The 21,054-nt window shown below is 41.6% G+C and overlaps 1 protein-coding gene across 10 annotated transcripts in view; it reads right to left on the reverse strand.

Annotated features, from left to right (window-relative positions):
• The window catches only part of MAPKAP1 (MAPK associated protein 1), a 161,693-nt gene that overhangs the window by 110,899 nt on the left and 29,740 nt on the right, over nucleotides 1-21,054 (reverse strand). For 5 of the 10 annotated variants that reach the window (XR_012155279.2, XM_073314617.1, XM_073314618.1 and 2 more), the window contains one exon: nucleotides 11,322-11,470. The exons of 1 other annotated variant lie outside the window; for it this stretch is intronic. Coding sequence is in view for 6 of the 9 variants with exons in the window: in XM_073314617.1 (XP_073170718.1) it covers nucleotides 11,322-11,470 (149 nt within the window). In the remaining 3 variants the exon portion in view is untranslated. Of the gene's footprint in view, nucleotides 1-5,877; nucleotides 5,959-11,321; nucleotides 11,471-14,769; nucleotides 16,325-21,054 lie in introns of those variants that run through there. 4 more of the 10 variants (XM_073314619.2, XM_073314621.2, XM_073314623.1 and 1 more) reach the window with 4 other exon arrangements.

The raw sequence follows: 21,054 nt of genomic DNA on the forward strand, positions 1-21,054 counted from the left end.
AAATATTTAGGCACACTGATTGGGCACCAGAATCAATTTCAGCTTTGACATAATAAAGAAGAAATCAGGCATCTCCTACTATAAGACTGTTCCAATAAAAGCCAACTAACAGCATGACTCACGTTAATTAATCACATTTCTAATAAGAGAAAATGTATTTTAGAAAGTGATAATTTTTAAGTTCAGTTTAAGAAACTGTATATTATGGTATGTGTGCACACACACACATTAGGAGAATATATAACACTGCATGCAAGACTGTTTCTCAGTTTTTGAAGAATTGTTCATTAGCTACACATTCCATGGGTGCTGAAAGCTTCTTGATACACAAACAGTCAAAAAAAAAAACAAAAAAAACCCGAGGCGTCCTTGTGGCACCTTAGAGACTAAAATTTATTTGGGCATAAGCTTTCATGGGCTAGAACCCACTTCATCAGATGTATGAAGTAAAAGATACAGGAGCAGGTACAAATACATGAAAGGATGTGGGTTGCTTTACCAAGTGTTAGGTCAGTCTAACGAGATAAATCAATTAACAGCAGGATACCAAGGGAGGAGAAATAACTTTTGAAGTGATAAGAGTGGCCCATTACAGACAGTTGACAAGAAGGTGTGAGTAACAGTAGGGGGAAATTAAATTTAGGTTTTGTAATGACCCAACCAGTCCCAGTCTTTATTCAGGCCTAACCTGATGGTATCCAGTTTGCAAATTAATTCCAGTTCTGCAGTTCCATATTGGAGTCTGTTTTTGAAGTTTTTTTGTTGAAGAATTGCCACTTGGAGTTCTGTTATTGAGTGACCAGAGAGACTGAAGCGTTCTCCTACTGGTTTTTGAATGTTAAACCGAACTCAGTATGGCTATTGTCTTGTCCTATCTTCTACTGGCCCCGTGCCTCCTCACCTTTTAAGAGAATGTTTTAATGGAGTTTGGAGGCTCCATACAGTTTGCTTTGTCTTGATAGAGGCCTTCAGATAACCTGCACTTTGATTTTTAAAATGAGTCAGACAAAGGATTAACAACATCCAGCATTTATAAGTGCTTTATCTCCAAAGTGCTTTACAAACATTACCTAATTAACCCTCAGCACCCCTTTGAGGTAGGTAAGAGGGCTTTAAATTAGCTGTATAATGGCAGAAATTGTACTACTTTTTAAAGTGCTCTTACACACAAATCCTCCCCAAGTAGGAAAACAATGCTCATGAATAGACGACTTCTTACAGGGGCAGGCTATATTTCTCTTCCTACCAAGTGAATCCAAGAGTCAAGCGGAGGAAGAGTCTGACTGTCCTGCCAGAGTTAATGCAAAGCAACTCTAGTAGTTCTGTTGAAAACTGGGAGAGAAAAAGGGTGGAGTTTGTTAGAGCCCCAAGTACACAAACCATATGGAAAGGGGGAATCTCAGAAAATCCAAGGGAAAAAAAAGCAACAGAATATTGGAAACAAATTGCCAAAGGTTAGAAAAAATACCACACATACATATGTAGTGCATTCACATGTGTACACATTTATTTTGTGTGTATATAGACACACAACTGTTAGCTATTAAATTCAGCAATATGATCCCAGTAATTACTATGGATTAATGAATTTATACTGTAAAACATTGTTTCTCAAACTTTTGTACAGGTGACCCTTTTCACATAGCAAGCATCTGAGTGCAACCCCCCTTATAAATTAAAAACACATTTTTATATATTTACCACCATTATAAATGCTGGAGGCAAAGAGAGGTTTGGGGTGGAGGCTGATAGCTCATGCCCCCCATGTGATAGCCTCGTGACTCCTTGAGGGGTCCCATCCCCCAGTTTGAGAACCCCTGCTGTACAATGTCATCAACAGGTTTGGAAGCCAAACACACTGAGTGTTATTAACGATATATTAGAACCAAAGTGATCATAACAAGACGAATCAGATGAAGCGTCTTATTTTTGCAATTCTGCACTGGAACGTGACCATACCTAGATGTGCTACAATACTTATCTTCAGCATGTGAATTACTAGAGAAGAGAAAAAGAAGGTGGAAGGGCAAACAGAAACTTGATGGGAAAGTATTTACATACAGAATAGTGGGGCAGCTTTGTAATAGGAAAACTTATGAAAACGTGGGAAATACGAGAGAGAGAGAGGAAAAAGCAGTTTCCAGCTACAGAAGAGCAAAAAACATCTTGGCATTTCTAAGTGGTCTTGTAAAAGGCTTGAAAGAGATCTTATTGTAGAAAATTCTGCAATAAGCATCTTCTGAAACTGAAGAATCTGGCCTGTTCAGAGAGCACCATACCACAAAATAGGAGATTCGGAATAGTTTTTGTGTATATAATTAACAAAATATCTCTCTAGATATATACGGTATAGACAAAATGCAAACATATTCTACAATCAACCTAATTGAACACTATAGATGTGAAAGGCAATATTGATTAAAACAACAACAACATATGCCTTATATATTTAGGATTTGTTCGCTATCATAATGGTATCTGAACAACTGAAGTTATAGAATAAGTAAATGGTGATATACAAACTATGCAAGCTACACTTGCTAAATCAAAACATAATATTCAGAATACAGGTGGAAACATTCTATTCAGCTTATGGGCAAAAAAAATTAAATCTTTTCACATTGAGTTTTTAATCCTGAATTCATAATTTAGATTATTTTCAGTATTAATAGCTGTATTGCCTCTTTCAAAAGTTCTTTATCTTTGTGTAAAGCTATTTAATATTGGTGATTGTGGAAAACATTTGTTCATAATTATCCAGACACACACTGGAACAAGACTGAAACAAGAGCAGCATGCAAAAATGTATTTAAGGACTATCATCCCAAAATGCTGCTAAAAGCTATTAACCAGTACGTGTTAATTGCCACAGCATTCATATTAATTTTCACTTCAGGCCCGACATTGTGGAATATTTCCCTTGATACATTTTAAACAAAGTTTAATTTAAGGAACTGCTTCTATCAACACTTATGAAAATTAACAGCCAAGCAATTAGCACTCATGAATTATCCCTTCCCCTCTGCTTTCTACAGCTTCATTGTAAAAACAGTTACTAAAGGAGAAGTTGTGGGGTTTTTAAGAAGTTACCACAATCACATTCACAAAAAAACTTTCTGTATTACAAAGGCCCCAATCCTGAGGATACGTTTTTCAGCACCTGTCCAGATAAAATAAAAGCAGGGAGTTTGTTCTATTTGCAGTGTTATTGCAACCATACTGGTCCCAGGTTATGAGAGAGACAAGGTGGGTGAGGTAGTATCTTTTATTGGAACAGATCCTGCTAGCGGAAGGGACAACTTTTGAGCTACACAGAAATCTTCTTCAGGTCACTTTCCTTCCACCAACAGGCACATAAGAGATCAGTGCAGCTAAAATATATCCTTCATTCTGATTTCTAGCTTGTGATTAATGTCAGAGGAGCTAAAGTGCAATTGGAGAACTGCAGTATTTTCTCTGGGCACAGAAAAAGCGTTTCACCTCTGTGTTTCTACATTATTCTAGAGTTAAGCAAACTTTTAGCTAGATCACTAGATTCCCAATTCTCCATTGACTATTTTGAACATATTGAGCATCTGTTCCTACTTTGATTTTCCCATAGCACTTTTGTGTTCGATGACATTATTTTGAGGACAAAATGCCTGATATTTGCACCATTTAGGCAAAAGGCAACTCATAGAAATAAGTTTGACAGAAGTGTGCCTTGTCAACGTTTCACTGGCTACCAACTTCTCAAGAAGGTTAGCAATGATTTGGGAGAGAAGTTGAATGTGGACTTACTTCAGGGATAATACCCTGGAGTGTCTGGGAGAGACCTCCGCAGTGGTCACACATTCTATTTATAAGTCTATCACAAAGCTCATCATTTTATTTATAGTCAGAGACCTCACTATCCTTGTCACTTGAAAGCATCTTGTTAACATTCTTCCTTTTAGTGTAGATAGCCACCCAACTAAACAGCTCTGAAACGCATACTGTACTAGGTAAGTACCTTTGGAGGTTAAGTCTCTTGAACAATCATTCTTTCCCTCAGCCTATGGTTTGAAAATAAATATTCCCTGTGTCTGTACAGTTTTTTTATCAGAAGATCTTAAGTACTTCATAAATATTAATAAAGATAGGCAAGCAGTATTAGCTCCATTTTAAAAATGAAGAAACTGAGGCACAGGGAGATTAAATCCCCAGTCCTGCAATGGGAATTTACCCATGTGGAGCACATTGCAGGATTGCAGTCTAAATAATGTGTCCAAGAACATGCAAAACTTGTGGCAGGAACTGGGAACAGATCTTGATTTCCTGACGCCCAGTGCCATGCCTTAATCACAAGGCCACCAATACTCCCTTATGCTGCTGTCTATGCCACGGGTTGGAAAACTATTTTAAAGCTAGCCTTGTTTTCCCCCTGTTAACATCCAGAAAGTGAAAGAATCAACAAACCACAAAAAGCTATCTTTAAAAAACCTGTTGGCAGAGAACAGTGTGTCATCTGTCATTAGTGTGTGTAAATTCATTATTAGGCTTGCAGTAAAAACAATTTGGCCGCCAATTTCTGGTACCTTAACATAATTTCCTATATACAAATTACCACTGGATAGAGTACAAGGGGTCAAAGGTCTCTAGTGCCACCAGAATCCCATCAGCCCAGTTTACCATTACATATTAAACAAAGACAGTGCATGTGAATGATTGACACACAGTTGCAGGTATCTGCTGGCTGTTGGGGCTACAAGTTTGTCAAGAGAAATTGATTTAAAGAGAAAACTGAAAGGTTTAGACTATCGGTCTGCTACCCCATATGGCTGGGTAAAGTAAACATTTAGTTTGCCCTGCCTTTTATTTATTTATTTTAAAAAGGGAGTATTTTAGTGTATGTGAAACTACCAGATATTCAATTTGGCTGTGTGACAAGGGTTCCCAGAACTCTTGTGTGAGCTGATCATAATGCTTCCATTGTGGGTGTATTTTAGAAGCTGTATTTTCTAATTTATTTTTGATAATTCAATAAACTGATCAAAACAACAGGAAGAGATTAGAGTGCTTTAAAATGTTATTATTTCATAAACATACAGAAGTGATTATGAAACAGACACTAAGTCTGACAGAAAACACCTGGAAAATTGAGAGATTTAACAGAGTGGCATTTTAAAATTATAGAATTTAATGCTTTGTATTATTTTAAGATAATCACTTAAAATAGGATTAATTAAAAACAACAAAAACTCACTAAAGAGGATTTTATTTCATTTAATTTATTTATGAAGGCATATTCAGGATTAGAATTAAAATATTCAGAGGTATGATTTTAGAGTTAACACAAGTTTTCTCTCTCTCTCTCTCAGCTTGGCTAGAGTGGCTGATGTGCTTTTCTTTTTGTTTGCCAGTGATCCACAAAAAGTATTTTATTCAACAAACAGAAAATCTACATTACAATATTTTTTAAAATTTTTAAATCAAAGCTTTAGTAATAATCTTAAAGAGGATTTTAGAGCCACTCTGGTCTCTTGAGTAAATACATAATTAAGTAGGGTTTTTTAAAACATGTTTAATTAGGCCCCAAGTCCCTCCTTATCCACCCTTCTCTCCCCAATTATGTATCATTTCCCCAAGAGACATGAGTAGCTCAGTTAATTATGTAAATAAGATGTGCACTATTCCCAGAAAAAGAGTTATAAATATTTGCGAAAAAAATACTGCTCATCTCTTATCACTAAAAAAATATTTAAATACCAAAGAGTATTGGTCCCACCTACAAAATTTCATTAAAAAATATTGCCATAGAATAATGAAAAAGTTACATGTTTATAATTTCAAATTACTATTTAAAAAATACAGCAAAACCGAAGAAAACCTAACGAGGTAAAGTAATTCACTACTGACCTATAATAGCTGTGCTACAGCTCAGCTGGGACGCAGTGTTGTTATTATTGTGTTTTTTTAAATAGGTAATACACATGGAGTCTGGAAGAAAGGGTTTTATAATCAAAATGCTGACACAAACTTACACACAGTAGTACAAACAATGCTGCTATAACTAATATAATCCAATTATGCATTCACAAAATGCTAATTTGATTATTTTGCAGCGTTATTTGAATAGGCATTTTAATTTCTAGGGTAAAAAAGGCTTGACTGAAATATAATTCTCTATTAATCACCAAGATGTCACTGCATATCATATTGATACATTTCAAAATGATTATAAAAATGACTAATATGTACAGTACAATTTCCTTCAAATGTTACCGATTTTCATTACACACCTGCCAAATGCATCAGTGTTAAATAGATGAAAATAAGATTTTAATTCTAGTCAGCTGTAATACATATTAAAGCAGGAAAAAAAGTAGCGGGGGTTAGGAGGTTGATGAGGAGTAATTTTTCCATTCCCCAACTTCCCAAGACACCCTGCCCCACCTATTTAGCTCAAGCCTTGCTCAAGCTTTTACAGGTTACAAGATTTCAACCTTTGTGAATAAGGATAATTTCCTCTAGTCCAGGGATATTTTTTTTTTAAATCTCCTCTGTACACAATAGCCATCGGAAGTATATCATGAAAAGTTCATAACCTTTTGGCAAATCAGAATCCACTGACTCAAGAACACCAAAATATGAACTGCAGAAAAAGGAGGCCATCCTACTATTGTTGGCAGCAAGGCACCAAGTAATTCTCTCAAACACAGAGTTTGCACTAATTAATGCAATACTAATAAATACAAGATAACATATAAAGAGGCAGTCAATGCTCTACAACTCCACAAACTACCTCTCTAGATATGTTTAATCAAATTACATGTCTGATTTTCCATGTTAAAAACACTTGACAGAAAGCGAAGATTTCCCACCAGAACAGTAGTGAAGCTCATACTCGACACTCCCACTGAAGTCCACACAAACAAATCCAGCAGAAAACAGAGCTACTCTGCCATCTGTAATTTTTTCAGCACATTGTGACACTGCCCTATGATCCTAATGTTTATATTTTTCAGGGATTATAATAGACATGGAAGTGATAAAAGCTGAGGGGAACCTTGCACACAGAAGAAGCAATTCTTAATTTAGTTCTAGGTAACACATGGTAGTTAGCCCACAATTTAATTGCATTTGAATAACTAAGCTGACCTTCCAGGCACGCTGCAAAGCCTGACTATTTGTGCTGGCACTGTGGAGGGACTAAGGTGGTTTGGGGTAAGATTTCTGTCTTGTAGGGAATGGGATTTTTAAGATACATTGGTTTGCTGACTGTTGATTAGGTGAGGGTTACTGTGTAAAAGGAAGTGCTGTTGTGTTGGGTGATTTATATTTTGCATTCCTTATGGTACTGTTTTTAAATGTACATCAAAGGGCACTGAGAGCCTTGGATGGATACCCTTTGTGGGTGAAGTGCTTTCAGAGAAAATCTAAATAAATATTTATATGGAAGGAATCAGAAAAGACTAGCATTGTGACACAACATCAATAGGGGTTTGGGATGTGTGGGTAGGTGGGCAGATATTCTGAAAAGCAAAGGAACTAGTCAAAGACTCTACACTGGATTAGATGGACCTCTGGTATGATCCATTATGGCATCTCCTATGTTTCTGTCTGGCAAATGGTCTGTACATGACCCATGAATCAACAAACATTTTTGAAGGTACTAAAGGGCAGGGCCGGCTCTACAGTTTTTGCTGCCCCAAGCAGTGAAAAAAACTGCCGCCGCAGACAGCAAAAGGAAGAAGCTACTGCCAATTTGCCGCCGCGGCGGGCACAGCAGAGAAGCTGCCGCCGAATTGCTGCCCCAAGCACCTGCTGGGAATGCTGGTGCCTGGAGCCGGCCCTGCTAACGGGATAGAAACTGCCGCTCCCCCCACTGGAAGGATAGATGTCCTTGACTGATGACTAAAGTGTTGCACTAGCTCCAGGGGATTGAAAGATATAAACCTTCAACTTGCATGATACTGATCCACTTACGTTCCCCTCACACGCAAATGCAGTTCCAACCAGGCTTCAACAGCAGCTCTCTAAGAAATGGCTACAGCTAGACCCAGTGCTCTTCAGCCCCTCTGACTACTTGGGATTAGACATCACAGAGGCAACGTACAGACCTTGCCAAAGCTGAAGTTGATGGTTCTGGAAGATTTTTCAATCCCTGCCAGCCATTTGGGCCCTATTCTAAACCCAGATCCCACTGGCTAAACTCAAGTCAGAGAAGTCAGAAGAATCAATCCTGAAGCACTTGCATGAGAGGAAAGTGATCAGGAACAGCCAGCATGGATTCACCAAGGGAAGGTCATGCCTGACTAATCTAATCGCCTTTTATGATGAGATTACTGGTTCTGTGGATGAAGGGAAAGCAGTGGATGTATTGTTTCTTGACTTTAGCAAAGCTTTTGACACGGTCTCCCACAGTATTCTTGTCAGCAAGTTAAGGAAGTATGGGCTGGATGAATGCACTATAAGGTGGATAGAAAGCTGGCTAGATTGTCGGGCTCAACGGGTAGTGATCAATGGCTCCATGTCTAGTTGGCAGCCGGTATCAAGTGGAGTGCCCCAAGGGTTGGTCCTGGGGCTGGTTTTGTTCAATATCTTCATAAATGATCTGGAGGATGGTGTGGATTGCACTCTCAGCAAATTTGCGGATGATACTAAACTGGGAGGAGTGGTAGATACGCTGGAGGGGAGGGATAGGATACAGAAAGACCTAGACAAATTGGAGGATTGGGCCAAAAGAAATCTGATGAGGTTCAATAAGGATAAGTGCAGGGTCCTGCACTTAGGATGGAAGAACCCAATGCACAGCTACAGACTAGGGACCGAATGGCTAGGCAGCAGTTCTGCGGAAAAGGACCTAGGGGTGACAGTGGACGAGAAGCTGGATATGAGTCAGCAGTGTGCCCTTGTTGCCAAGAAGGCCAATGGCATTTTGGGATGTATAAGTAGGGGCATAGCGAGCAGATCGAGGGACGTGATCGTTCCCCTCTATTCGACATTGGTGAGGCCTCATCTGGAGTACTGTGTCCAGTTTTGGGCCCCACACTTCAAGAAGGATGTGGATAAATTGGAGAGAGTCCAGCGAAGGGCAACAAAAATGATTAGGGGACTGGAACACATGAGTTATGAGGAGAGGCTGAGGGAGCTGGGATTGTTTAGCCTGCAGAAGAGAAGAATGAGGGGGGATTTGATAGCTGCTTTCAACTACCTGAAAGGGGGTTCCAAAGAGGATGGCTCTAGACTGTTCTCAGTGGTAGCAGATGACAGAACGAGGAGTAATGGTCTCAAGTTGCAGTGGGGGAGGTTTAGATTGGATATTAGGAAAAACTTTTTCACTAAGAGGGTGGTGAAACACTGGAATGCGTTACCTAGGGAGGTGGTAGAATCTCCTTCCTTAGAGGTTTTTAAGGTCAGGCTTGACAAAGCCCTGGCTGGGATGATTTAACTGGGAATTGGTGCTGCTTTGAGCAGGGGGTTGGACTAGATGACCTTCTGGGGTCCCTTCCAACCCTGATATTCTATGATTCTAAGTACCATGAGAACATCTGTTTCAGTGAGATTTCTACCAGCACTCTCCCTTCAACCCCACGTCCCCGCAAGCTACTCCTCCTGCGCTATTTGCCACTGCAGACTCTGGGAAGTGGGAACCTTCCAGGAGGGAAAGAAATCTAATTGCCTTCTATGACTAATCTAATTGCCTTCTAGGACGAGATAACTGGCTCTGTGGATGAGGGGAAGGCAGTGGACGTGTTATTCCTTGACTTTACCAAAGCGTTTGACATGGTCTCCCACAGTATTCTTGCCAGCAAATTAAAGATGAACGGGCTGTAAGTTGGATAGAAAGCTGGCTAGATCGTCAGGCTCAACGGGTCATGATCAATGGCTCCATGTCTAGTTGGTAGCCAGTATCAAGCGGAATGCCCCAAGGGTCGGTCCTCGGGCCGGTTTTGTTCAATTCTTCATTAATGATCTGGAGGATGGCGTAGATTGCACTTTCAGCAAGTTTGCAGGTAACACTAAAGTGGGAGGAGGGTAGATATGCTGGAGGGTAGGGATAGGATACAGAGGGACCTAGACAAATTAGAAGATGGGGCCAAAAGAAATCTGATGAGGTTCAACAAGGACAAGTGCAGAGTCCCGCACTTAGGACGGAAGAATCCCATGCACCACTACAGACTAGGAACCGAATGGCTAGGCAGCAGTTCTGCAGGAAACGACCTAGGGGTTACAGTTGTCGAGAAGCTGGATGAGAGTCAATGTGCCCTTGTTGCCAAGAAGGCCAATGGCATTTTGCGTGTATACGTAGGGGCATTACCAGCAGATCAAGGGACGTGATCGTTCCCCTCTATTCGACATTGGTGAGGCCTCATCTGGAGTGCCGTGTCCAGTTTTGGGCTCCACACTACAAGGAGGATGTGGAAAAATTGGAAAGTGTCCAGCAGAGGGCAACAAAATGATTAGGGGGCTGGAACACATGACTTACGAGGAGAGGCTGAGGGAACTGGGATTGTTTAGTCTGCGGAAGAGAAGAATGAGGGGGGATTTGATAGCTGCTTTCAACTACCTGAAAGGGGGTTCCAAAGAGGATGGCTCTAGACTGTTCTCAGTGATAGCAGATGACAGAACAAGGAGTAATGGTCTCAAGTTGCAGTGGGGGAGGTTTAGGTTGCTCTGCTAGCTACCAGAGACCTTTGTGCAGCTGGCAGCAGGGAGAGAAGGGCACTAGCCTGGGACTTGGGGAGACCAGGATGTTATTTTCTGTTCCACCACAGGACTTCGTGGGACTTTCAGCAAGTCACTTTGTCTCTGTGCCTCAGTTTCCTATCTCTAAATTGGGGATGATAGCACTTCACTACTTTACAGGGGTGCTGTGAGGATAAATACACCAAAAATTGTGAGGTGCTCAGATACCATAGGGGTGGGGCTAGATTTACTAGAGAGAAACTCTGTGCAATGCAACAGACGATATCCATGGACACACCAGTAATCGAGTAGGGATAAGATGCCTAAGACTCAGCTGCATTAAACATTTTACTGAAACTACCACGTGCTGAAGGATGGACAAAAGTCCATGATATAACCTTCTAGTACTAGGCAGAGCATACATACCATTTATTTATTATATATTTTCATTTGGCTCCGATTGCTATTGCCTCTGGGAACCATTATAATGAAGACAAAGAGAAAAATTTTAGGATAGCCAGTTTAAAATAATGAACTGTAGGGCTGTTGTGATGTTTAATTGAAGCCCAAATAAATATCTACACATTGTAATGTCATAAGAGCAAACAGAGCAACCTAACCTTCGATCAGAAGCCAGCTCTATGTAAGAGGAAAATGTTTGATTCACTTACCTTGCCATCAAATTTTGAGTACTCATTGAAAGGGTTGTTCAACTGCAGTGGGCACTGCTCAAGTCGCACAGACAGTAACGACTGCTTCCCAGAACGTGGAGACTTTACTCTGAAATTCTTTTTTTCGAACAGTGAGCTTAGCTCCTCTGCTGCAATTAAAAAAAAGAGAGAGAGATAAAAGCATTTGCATTACCATGTGCAAAAAGGATGGAGAAGAGATGAATCGGAGGGAACATCATAAAAATTATATAAAACAACGAACAGTCTAAAGAAGATAGACTGGGAGTTTCTATTCACCCTGTCTCATAACAAAAGAACAAGGGGACACAACAAAACTGAAAGGTGCCAAATTCAAAGCTGAAAGCTTCTTCGTACAATTAACCTGTAGATGTCATTACTACAAGACCTTATTGGGATTAAAAAGAGATTAGACATTTATTTTTCTCCTCCCATCCCTCATCCATCTTTTCTATATAGCCTATAAGCTGTATGCAACAAGAACCATCTCTCACTATAGGTTTGTACTGTGCCTAGTGCAACGGAGTGCCGATCTTGATTAGGATCTTTAAGCAGTACTGTAATACAAATCTCAAGTGCTTATGTACAAATGCACAAAGCCTTGGAAACAAGCAGGGAGAACTGGAGGTCCTGGTGATGTCAAGGAACTATGACGTGATCGGAATAACAGAGACTTGGTGGGATAACTCACATGACTGGAGTACTGTCATGGATGGTTATAAACTGTTCAGGAAGGACAGGCAGGGCAGAAAAGGTGGGGGAGTAGCACTGTATGTAAGGGAGCAGTATGACTGCTCAGAGCTCCGGTACGAAACTGCAAAAAACCTGAGTGTCTCTGGATTAAGTTTAGAAGTGTGTGCAACAAGAGTGATGTAGTGGTGGGAGTCTGCTATAGACCACAGGACCAGGGGGATGAGGTAGATGAGGCTTTCTTCCGGCAACTCACGGAAGCTACTAGATCGCATGCCCTGATTCTCATGGGTGACTTTAATTTTCCTGATATCTGCTGGGAGAGCAATACAGCGGTGCATAGACAATCCAGGAAGTTTTTGGAAAGCGTAGGGGACAATTTCCTGGCGCAAGTGCTAGAGGAGCCAACTAGGGGGGGCGCTTTTCTTGACCTGCTGCTCACAAACCGGGTAGAATTAGTGGGGGAAGCAAAAGTGGATGGGAATCTGGGAGGCAGTGACCATGAGTTGGTTGAGTTCAGGATCCTGACGCAGGGAAGAAAGGTAAGCAGCAGGATACGGACCCTGGACTTCAGGAAAGCAGACTTCGACTCCCTCAGGGAACGGATGGCCAGGATCCCCTGGGGGACTAACATGAAGGGGAAAGGAGTCCAGGAGAGCTGGCTGTATTTCAAGGAATCCCTGTTGAGGTTACAGGGACAAACCATTCCAATGAGTCAAAAGAATAGTAAATATGGCAGGCGACCAGCTTGGCTTAATGGTGAAATCCTAGAGGATCTTAAACATAAAAAAGAAGCTTACAAGAAGTGGAAGGTTGGACATATGACCAGGGAAGAGTATAAAAATATTGCTCGGGCATGTAGGAATGATATCAGGAGGGCCAAATCGCACCTGGAGCTGCAGCTAGCCAGAGATGTTAAGAGTAACAAGAAGGGTTTCTTCAGGTATGTTGGCAACAAGAAGAAAGCCAAGGAAAGTGTGGGCCCCTTACTGAATGAGGGAGGCAACCTAGTGACAGAGGATGTGGAAAAAGCTAATGTACTCAATGCTTTTTTTGCCTCTGTTTTCACTAACAAGGTCAGCTCCCAGACTGCTGCGCTGGGCATCACAAAATGGGGAAGAGATGGCCAGCCCTCTGTGGAGATAGAGGTGGTTAGGGACTATTTAGAAAAGCTGGATGTGCACAAGTCCATGGGGCCGGACGAGTTGCATCCGAGAGTGCTGAAGGAATTGGCGGCTGTGATTGCAGAGCCATTGGCCATTATCTTTGAAAACTCGTGGCGAACCGGGGAAGTCCCGGATGACTGGAAAAAGGCTAATGTAGTGCCAATCTTTAAAAAAGGGAAGGAGGAGGATCCTGGGAACTACAGGCCAGTCAGCCTCACCTCAGTCCCTGGAAAAATCATGGAGCAGGTCCTCAAAGAATCAATCCTGAAGCACTTGCATGAGAGGAAAGTGATCAGGAACAGCCAGCATGGATTCACCAAGGGAAGGTCATGCCTGACTAATCTAATTGCCTTTTATGATGAGATTACTGGTTCTGTGGATGAAGGGAAAGCAGTGGATGTATTGTTTCTTGACTTTAGCAAAGCTTTTGACACGGTCTCCCACAGTATTCTTGTCAGCAAGTTAAGGAAGTATGGGCTGGATGAATGCACTATAAGGTGGGTAGAAAGCTGGCTAGATTGTCGGGCTCAACGGGTAGTGATCAATGGCTCCATGTCTAGTTGGCAGCCGGTATCAAGTGGAGTGCCCCAAGGGTCGGTCCTGGGGCCGGTTTTCTTCAATATCTTCATAAATGATCTGGAGGATGGTGTGGATTGCACTCTCAGCAAATTTGCGGATGATACTAAACTGGGAGGAGTGGTAGATACGCTGGAGGGGAGGGATAGGATACAGAAGGACCTAGACAAATTGGAGGATTGGGCCAAAAGAAATCTGATGAGGTTCAATAAGGATAAGTGCAGGGTCCTGCACTTAGGATGGAAGAACCCAATGCACAGCTACAGACTAGGGACTGAATGGGTAGGCAGCAGTTCTGCGGAAAAGGACCTAGGGGTGACAGTGGACGAGAAGCTGGATATGAGTCAGCAGTGTGCCCTTGTTGCCAAGAAGGCCAATGGCATTTTGGGATGTATAAGTAGGGGCATAGCGAGCAGATCGAGGGACGTGATCGTTCCCCTCTATTCGACATTGGTGAGGCCTCATCTGGAGTACTGTGTCCAGTTTTGGGCCCCACACTTCAAGAAGGATGTGGATAAATTGGAGAGAGTCCAGCGAAGGGCAACAAAAATGATTAGGGGACTGGAACACTTGAGTTATGAGGAGAGGCTGAGGGAGCTGGGATTGTTTAGCCTGCAGAAGAGAAGAATGAGGGGGGATTTGATAGCTGCTTTCAACTACCTGAAAGGGGGTTCCAAAGAGGATGGCTCTAGACTGTTCTCAATGGTAGCAGAAGACAGAACGAGGAGTAATGGTCTCAAGTTGCAGTGGGGGAGGTTTAGATTGGATATTAGGAAAAACTTTTTCACTAAGAGGGTGGTGAAACACTGGAATGCGTTACCTAGGGAGGTGGTAGAATCTCCTTCCTTAGAGGTTTTTAAGGTCAGGCTTGACAAAGCTCTGGCTGGGATGATTTAACTGGGAATTGGTCCTGCTTCGAGCGGGGGGTTGGGCTAGATGACCTTCAGGGGTCCCTTCCAACCCTGATATTCTATGATTCTATGAAATATCAAGAATACCTAGAGTTACAATCATCACTACCATGGCAAATCCCAAAAGGATGTGTCCTCCTTGCAGATTGAGCACCACTCGAATCTATCTCTGGCCAGGTGCTTAAGGTCACAGCCATGTAGTGGCATTCTTCGGTTCACATGATTCGGAAGTTGCTGGTCTTCCATTCTAATATGTCCATACCAGTGCTCATGTGGGGTGGTTGCTGGGTTCAGTTTCAAAGATCTTCATTTCAGATCTTGTCCTGCTCTTAATACGGAGCAGCTGACCAAGATGAGGAGAATCAAAAATGTCAATCCAATGTACTTCAGTCTTCCACAGCACCTATGTTTCACTTCTGTACAATGAAGCTGATATAACTGAAGTTCTATAGATTCACAGCTGCATAGCAAGCTTAATGTCATGACGTTTCTGTGACTTGCACTCCGTGTTTTATTAAAATATGCTTATGAATGTGAATATAATGTAACTGGAATATGCTTTATGCAAAAAGTATCTTGTAAGGTATCATAACAAAGGTTATAACCTACTGAATATATTCCTCCTATTTGTTTGTTTGTATGTATGTATGTATCATTCTTGTATCTGAAGCTAGAAATATGAAGTATAACTCTAAGGTCCTATTATAATTATGCAAAGTGTGGATCACTAATGGTAGCTTAGAATCTTGATGGCTCCCATTGACTAGGACAATTGGTTGTGAATGGATTTGTTACCTGCAAGCCTTCCTGTGTATGTGTGGGCCAGTCCCTGGATAATGAAGAATGAGGTCTCACAGGGACATGTGACTGTCACCTGATGCTGAAATCCATCTTAAATCTGGTACTTTTCCATTTAGAAGAAGAGGTGGAGACCCAGAGATACAAAAGATTCCCACCTTGTGCCAAAGCTATAAAAGGAGGTGGAACAGGACAAAGGGGAAAGCTCCTGCTTAACACCTAAGATGGCTGCTGGAACTAACAAGGACCGTACCAGGGGAAAGGATTGGGCCCAGACTAGGAAGGAGTCTAGTCTGTGGAAGAAGCTTATTGGAACATCTCTGGCGGCGAGATATTATCTGTAATCAGTTTCTTAATGTATTAGGCTTAGACTTGCATGTTTTTGCTTTATTTTGCTTGGTGACTTACTTTGTTCTGTTATTACCTGAAACCACTTAAATCCTACTTTTTATACTTAATAAAATCACTTTTGTTTATTAATGAACCCAGAGTAAGTGATTAATACCTGGGGGAGCAAACAGCTGTGCATATCTCTCTATCGGTGTTATAGAGGGTGGACAATTTATGAGTTTACCCTGTATAAACTTTATACAGAGTAAAACGGATTTAGTTGGGGTTTGGATCCCATTGGGAGCTGGGTGTCTGGGTGCTGGAGTCAGGTAACCTGCAGAGCTGTTTTCACTTAACGCCTCCAGCTTTGGGGGCATGGCCTGGACCCTGGGTCTGTGTTGCAGCAGGCTAGCATGTTTGGCTCAACAAGGCAGGATTCTGGAAGTCCCAAGATGGCAAGGAAAACGGGCTCAAAGGTAATCTCAGCACATCAGGTGACAGTCCCAAGGGGGTCTCTGTGACTGAACCTGTCACATTTCAACAGAGGCCGCTGAAGGGCCCGAAACATAGTAGCATATACAAGTGTGTGCACATCTTTTGAGCATCCGCCAGCAAGGTCTAAGTTGCCCCCTTTGTCATCCAGATAGGTTAATATCGAGCTGGCTGGAATCTGTAGCTGGAGACTGCTCGATGGTAATGGCTAGAGACTTAGATTTATTCAGAATTGTAACAGTAAATATTAAAAAATAAACAAGAGTTTTGGAAGCGATATTAATTTTTTGCTTCTGGGCTTAATCCCACACCTAACTAGTAGGGGTTAAAAGGAAACACTCTTGGGGCAAGTTATCCCATCAGGGTTCCTTGCACCTCCTCTGAAGCATCTAGGACTGGTACTATTGGTGACAGGATACTGGACTAGAAGGACCATGAATCTAATCCAGTGTGGCAATTCCCACATTCCCATGTACTTCCCCTCTTCCAGCAAGCTGCCTTGTGGGGGGTCTCATCTGGAAAAATAAGGTCTCATAACACCATGCTTGAGCAAAAAGCATCCTGGGTCACAAGGAAGTACAGTATTGTGATAATAAGGGTAATAATGAAGTTAATGTGTAAATTAGTGGGGCATAAGAAGCCTGTTATAATGCTGTTTGATATAATAGCAGGATTGTCAGCAAGAGTTTAAACCCAAATTTATGGAAATTGATTTTTTTTAATAAAGGGAGGGTCCTAATGTTACACGGATTCTACAAAATCAGGATGGACGAATGTAGCTCAGAGCCTGTAGCATTTAGCCTACTAGAACTAATGGGTCTCATTCTCTAGTACAAGTGACTGAAACTGGACAAGTTTGGTCCACATCTTCTCCTGGAGCAAACCACCCCAAACTCAATCACTATCTGAGAATCAGCATCAATCCACCTAAACTGTCGATGCTCTGCTCTTTATGCATACATTTGGATTCTCTCAAGTCCCAAAGATTTACATGCTGCCCCTCCAGAGAACAAACAGTTACTGAACAGGACTAAACAGGACTCAGAAGGTCAGCGCTTCAGGGAGGCAGTTCATTTTTTGAATTGTGAAGTTAAAACCTGTCAAACTGTAACTAGTCACAAACTCAGTTTTATTTTTATCCATCGGATTACCTGAAAGTTCAAACAGTTGGTAAGGGTGGTATATACTAAAAGATACCCAATAGGTTAGAGCAAGATATAGATTAATCCAGAAGAGCATGATTAAATTTTGTCTTTAATTATGGCAATTTAAACCCCATAACGTATTCTGTTTGTACAACAGGCTTGTTTTAGTTTTTAAAAATTCTTATTTGCCACTATGTTATAGTTTCATAGAGTTTCATAGACATTAAGATCAGAAGGGACCATCATGATCATCTTGTCTGATCTCCTGTACTAGGCCCATAACCTTTTGCTGAGTTGTGAGCTGTAATTTCTTGTGCCTTTGGAAAACACTTTGTCCCCTGGAGTTCTGTAGAATGATTTCATTGGTTCAAGTGTTTTCCTTGCTTGTGTTGTTTCTTAGGAAATATCTGAGATGTGCTTGCTTGCTATTTCTTTTGTTGGCATGTGCAGTGAGAGGATCTTTGGAGTTCTTCTGTGTTCATTTCTGTGGCATCTGTTTTGCATAGTTTTCATTTTAGTCAAACCTATGTGTGACTCAGGAGTTTGAAACAGCAGCACATTCCACAGTGTTGTGAGAAGGGACAGGGAAAACCTATTGAAAAGGACAGGAAACACCACTGTAACGGCCTTCAGTTTTAGAAGGAAAACCACAGGTGTTTTTTTGTTTTTACAAACGATAAGTTTAGCTACACTATTTTCACATCCTAAAGCTTTTTAACTAGCCTGCATATGTTGTTTTGCTTTGTTTTTTTATGGAATTTTTAGCTGAGTGTGTTATTCTGTACAAGCCCAAAGTGTTCAGATGACTGTCTCAATATATTGTACATTTTACTACATTTCCCCTTCTTTCTGAACAGCTTGTTACATTTTTCAGTGTTATCAAAGTTTATTGATGAATTAATCTGAACAAATAAAGAAGCCTCTTAGGTTGTTTTGTACAGCCTCTCTAACTCCACTTCTAACTTCACTTTAATAGGCAAAATCCATAAGGGTCTCATTACAAAGCCTATTGGACGGACAGCCAATCTTTTTAAAAGAGAAACATACATATACACAAAGTATTTCATCACACATACACCCCTTTGAAACACAGTATTTCAGTTATGAAAAGTAATCTCCCTCAATAGTTCCCATATTTGAAAACAAAACCACTAAATTCCTGGATGCAATTTATTTGACCACAAAATATGCAGCAAAAAATGTATCTGCAACAAAAACTTCCCAACACATACTAGCATAGTTTGCATGAGAACTAGGGATTTGGAAGTTTATGAAGAAAGGAAAGTTTATCAATGACTTTTTTTTCCCACTCAGCATTCATAAAATAAATTAAGCTAATGCTTACCCACCTTGGTAAATGCTTTGAGATGCGTGGATGAAAAGCACTAAGTCCTACTAAGTGACCTGAAGATTCACTTTATTTTACGTAAAGATAGCAAGTATAATTATTTTAGAAAATAATAATGCTTTGTCACTTCTCTGGTGTCCTACCTGAAGATCACAAAGTGCTTTACTAACATTAATTGTAGCCTCAATACATGGATGAGGCAGGACGGTATCATTGTTCCCATTTTATGGTGAAGGGATGGAGGTACAGAAAGGCAAAGTGAGTCAGTGGCACAGCTGGAACAAATTCCAGAATGCTAGTAACTCAACAGAACATCAATCTCCACCTTCTCCCCACCAACAGTCCCTCCCTTCAACACCATAAGTCAACTTCCCTTTAAATATCTTTGTACTTTTCCCCACACTACCTCTTATGCACAGAAAAAATCTCCCTGATACAATATGTACAGCTCCGACTTGACCCTCCTTAAAACTCACCTCCACTGTGATGCCTCCAAAACCCTGCCTGCTGAACTTGGCCAAGCAGGTGATCAGCTGCAACTCCCCACTTCCCCTTTCCTCATTTTCTTACATGTAATTCCCCATTCCTGCTATTCCCCCTCACCCTATCACTATCTATAATTTAAAAAATTAAAACAAATGATAACTACACACATGCCAATTCTTCGTCACATTCACTGGTTGTATGTTACATCCTCTGTGGCAGTGACTGTCCCATCCCTGTCAGTACAGTGCCCTGCACAATGACACCCTGCTCTAGATCGGGGCTTTTGGATGCTACCAGAGTATAAATGTTTGTTTACCACTACTACTCATTCCTGAACTCCATTCCCCTGCTCTAACTACTACCTCCCCAACACTTCTTTCTGTGTGCTTATAACATCTAGGTAGCCAAAGAAACAAGGAGCCCTTTATATTTGAAATAACTGTCAATAGTAACTGAAAAGAAAGACAGAAACAGTGAAACTATTTCCCCCATACTTCACCCGTCTTCAGTGATCTCCAAAGAATCCCCAAGTGAAGGAGTACAGTTCTCCACCTTTAACAGAAGCCTATTGTAACAGGTTGGCAGATCTGAGAACTCTGTTTAGGAATAAAGTGATTTTCAGTTCAGCTATCCTAAACTCAGTCTCTAGAACTTTGCTGACTCATGCTGACAGGTACAGTAACTCCTCACTGAAGGTTGTAGTTATGTTCCTGAAAAATGCAACTTTAAATCTTATGGGAAAATTGGATTTGTTTAACATCGTTTCACTTAATGTAAATGCAGGGGGTCAGGTTCCAAGGAAATTTTGGGGGGCAGACAAAAGGCATTATATATACTGTACAGTACTGTGGTTGAGAAGTGCCCCTGGCTTACCCCACCCAGGCACAGCCCGCTACAGGCAAGGATGCCAGAAAGCACCTTCACAACAGCAGCGCCAGCTTACCCGGAGAAGAACAGGTGCCGACTTTCCTGGGGGAATGCTCCAGGCTCGCATCTTCCCTTCCCCACTCCACTCCAGGCCCACCTCTTCCCACCCCCACTCCACCTCCTCTCAGGAGCACGCCGCATCCCCGCTCCTTCCCCCCACAGAAAGTCTTAAGAGCCTTCAAACAACTGTTTGGCTGGTTTAGGACTTTCTGCGAGGGAGGGGGAGGAGCGGAGACACAACGCTTCCCTTCCCTTCTCCTCCCCCTCCCTCCCAGCGCTTCGCACTTATGACTTTTGGGTGGGGGGAGAAGTGGAGACGCAGCGCTTCCCCACTCCTCCCCCTCCCTCCCAGAAAGTCCTAAGCGCTGCCAAACAGCTGTTTGGTGGTGTGGGAAGCGCTGGGAGGGAGGATAAGGAGGCGGAGAAGAGGAACTTGTGCAATGCTCCCTTGTAAACTCTCTGCTCTTCCATAAAATCTTACATGCAGTGGACAGAGCAGGCAGCCAAACGACGTTATAAGGGAGCATTGCACAACTTTAAATGAGTATGTTCCCTAATTGAGCAGTGATGTAACTCTGAAACAATGTTAAGTGGGAGGACGTTAAGTGAGGAGTTACTGTAGAGCTCGTTATTGTTGAGGAAGGTTGGAGTGTCTGCCTGATATCAAGACAATTAGAGACTGGGGCGGAGGAGGTCCTGCTGGGAATTCCAAGAAACATCTAAGACTCAGGATAAAGCTTAGACCGTGGTTTATATTTTGATTGGTGGGTTTTGTTTTCTTGTTTTTTTAACTGTTATTTAAATTTCCTCTAAGGTCAAACACCAGGAAGGAAGTTTAGACTACTT

The sequence above is a fragment of the Lepidochelys kempii genome, chromosome 16 (assembly GCF_965140285.1).
Source record: "Lepidochelys kempii isolate rLepKem1 chromosome 16, rLepKem1.hap1, whole genome shotgun sequence".
Taxonomy (NCBI): Eukaryota; Metazoa; Chordata; order Testudines; family Cheloniidae; genus Lepidochelys; species Lepidochelys kempii.